Source organism: Cyprinodon variegatus, unplaced genomic scaffold (genome assembly GCF_000732505.1).
Source record: "Cyprinodon variegatus isolate N-32 unplaced genomic scaffold, C_variegatus-1.0 Scaffold453, whole genome shotgun sequence".
Classification (NCBI taxonomy): domain Eukaryota; kingdom Metazoa; phylum Chordata; class Actinopteri; order Cyprinodontiformes; family Cyprinodontidae; genus Cyprinodon; species Cyprinodon variegatus.
In genome coordinates, this window is record NW_015150906.1 from 584,105 (window position 1) to 586,617 (window position 2,513).

Genomic DNA, 2,513 nt, shown 5'->3' on the forward strand with positions numbered 1-2,513 from the left:
AATTTTGAGAAAAAAGTCAGAATTCTGAGAAAAAAGTCAGAATTCTGAGAAAAAAGTCAGAATTCTGAGATTAAAGTCAGAATTCTGAGGGAAAAAAAAGTCAGATTTCTGAGATTAAAGTCAGAATTCTGAGATTAAAGTCAGGATTCTGAGAAAAAAGTCAGAATTCTGACAATAAAAAAAGTCAGAATTCTGAGAAAAAAGTCAGAATTCTGAGAAAAAAGTCAGAATTCTGAGATTAAAGTCAGAATTCTGAGGGAAAAAAAAGTCAGAATTCTGAGATTAAAGTCAGAATTCTGAGATTAAAGTCAGGATTCTGAGAAAAAAAGTCAGAATTCTGACTTTAATCTCAGAATTCTGACAATAAAAAAGTCAGAATTCTGAGATTTTTTTCCCCATGTTAAACTGAAATAAAATTTAAAAATCAGTTAATTTTTTTTTTTTTAGTGGCCCTAATCCTCTTCCGTACTAGAATAGACACAACTCTGGTTATTTATTATTTCTCTGGCTGATTCTAGAGTTAACCTTATTCTGTCTTATTTATTCATTATAGTTTACCTCTGAAATCCTCATAGTTTTAATTTAAAATCTTTTCATTTTATTCTGGTTTAAAAGCAGTGACTAACTTTCTTTATCCTGATTGTCTCCTGGTTTTTTTTTTTTTTTTCATTCAGAACATTAATCTCTCAGTAGCAACTGTTGCTGCCCATCAACCTGGGATGGATTATGAGGTCCAGATTATCATTATATAGATAGAAAAACTAAAGAATGATACAGATTATTGTGATGAAGGTTATTCCCAAGTGGATAACATCTCAACATTGGAGTTCTAGTTCAGAGTGTCGACCTAAACCTCTCCATCTCAGAGTCGTATCTTACCAACCAGAACCACGGCTCTGCTGCCTTCCTTCTGCAGGAAGTAGTTGAGGAATTGGACGGTGCAGCTCATGGCCAGGTCTTTGAAGGCAAAGGTTTCTCCGTGGAAAAGCTCCAGAACCGACAGCCCGTCTTTCAGCCTGGCGATCTGCACTGCGTCAGGAACTGAGAAACTGGAGAGGGCTTTACTCACAAGCACTGGAAGACAGAATAAAAAGAAAAACTGTGGTTGTTCATTCATTCTGACTGGTGTGACTGTAGTCAAGAAGAAAAAGCCTCCATGTTGGTCTATCTAACCAGCTTAGTTCAGTTAGCCGTCTCTCTAACTGACCCATTTCTGCTCCATCGTAAGTTCTTCTCTGTCCAAATTTAAAGAACTGAAGGAAAACACAATAATTTAAGATAAAACTGTGCAAAAATGCAACACAGAACCTTTTCTTGCTGACCTCCACTAGGGGGCGCCAAAATCGTGCATCACATATAATTTTGTCCTCAATAGCCATAAATGTGGATAAAATTAAACTAACAAAAAAATCATGAAGTAAATAAATGCAACAATAAATAAATAAATACATTTAAAATGTATTTATGTAACATATCGTTAAATGGTCTCCATAGAAACGGCCCTAATCCTGCCAACAGAGGGGTGAAATGGACAGTTTAAATATTTTAATGACTAGTCGGCTGCACATAAATAAAATAATTACAAGTAAGTTTAACTGAATTTACTTTAAAACATGACATTCAATAATTTAGTCATGCAATGAATAAATAAACTGTATATCTAATTATCTAATGGGACACTTCAATATGCTTTTATTTATTTCATGATAAATTTATTAATTTTATTTTTTCGAGTTGGTCCTCCATAAATAATAAGCAACACCGATAATGAAATGTTAAAATGTACAATAAATAGATAACTATTATACAAAATATTGAACAAAGAGATTTTTCCTGTTTTGTGTTAATTAATGGATTAATTTAATGATGTAAACATGTGATTTTATTGTGTATTATTATCTATGTCCGCTTCTCTCTCCTCAGAGTTTCGTCATTTTCTTGCTTTATTATCTCAGTTCTTCTTATTTAATCTCACTGGAGCATCGAGGCTGCAAACATGGAGTTTCCATTTAATTTATTCCAGTCTAATGAGTGTCATGCTGGATTATCTGCTTATAAATAATCTAAAGCGTTTTATTCAGGACTGATGAAGGATAAGAAATAAATCCAATAAGTGGATATTAAAGCACCAGCGCTGGTAGAAGAGCTGCTCACCCTCCAGGTCGTCTCTGGGGATCAGCTGAGGAGGAATGAAGAGGGAGCAGACCTCCACCACCAGCCTGGGGTACGGCAGCCCCCTCCAGCCCTGCAGGGTCTCAGGACTCAGCGCAGGGAGCGACTCGGGCATGAACATCCCTCCGTCCGGAGCGTACCCAGAGAACAGAACATCTCTGAAGTCCCGTCCATGGACGCCGCCGCGGGTGCTGCAGTACTGCATCCTGAAGGAAACTCAGCATCAACATGTCTGCAGAGATTCTGTTTGTTTATCTCAGTTAAAGAAGCTTCATCTACAGGAACTGTGCCAACATACATGACTGGACTCTAAGCAGCTGCTTCTTCTGATCTGAGACATT

The 2,513-nt window shown here is 36.5% G+C and overlaps 1 protein-coding gene across 1 annotated transcript in view; it reads right to left on the minus strand.

Moving 5' to 3' along the window:
* The window catches only part of thnsl2 (threonine synthase-like 2), an 8,275-nt gene extending 5,896 nt beyond the window's left edge, over positions 1–2,379 (minus strand). Inside the window, exons 1-2 of the mRNA XM_015389282.1 lie at positions 2,155–2,379; positions 880–1,074 (exon numbers count right to left, since the gene is read on the minus strand). Coding sequence (XP_015244768.1) covers positions 880–1,074; positions 2,155–2,377 — 418 coding nt within the window. The 5' untranslated portion in view covers positions 2,378–2,379. The remainder of the gene's footprint in view (positions 1–879; positions 1,075–2,154) is intronic.
* Between the last annotated feature and the right edge of the window lie 134 nt (positions 2,380–2,513).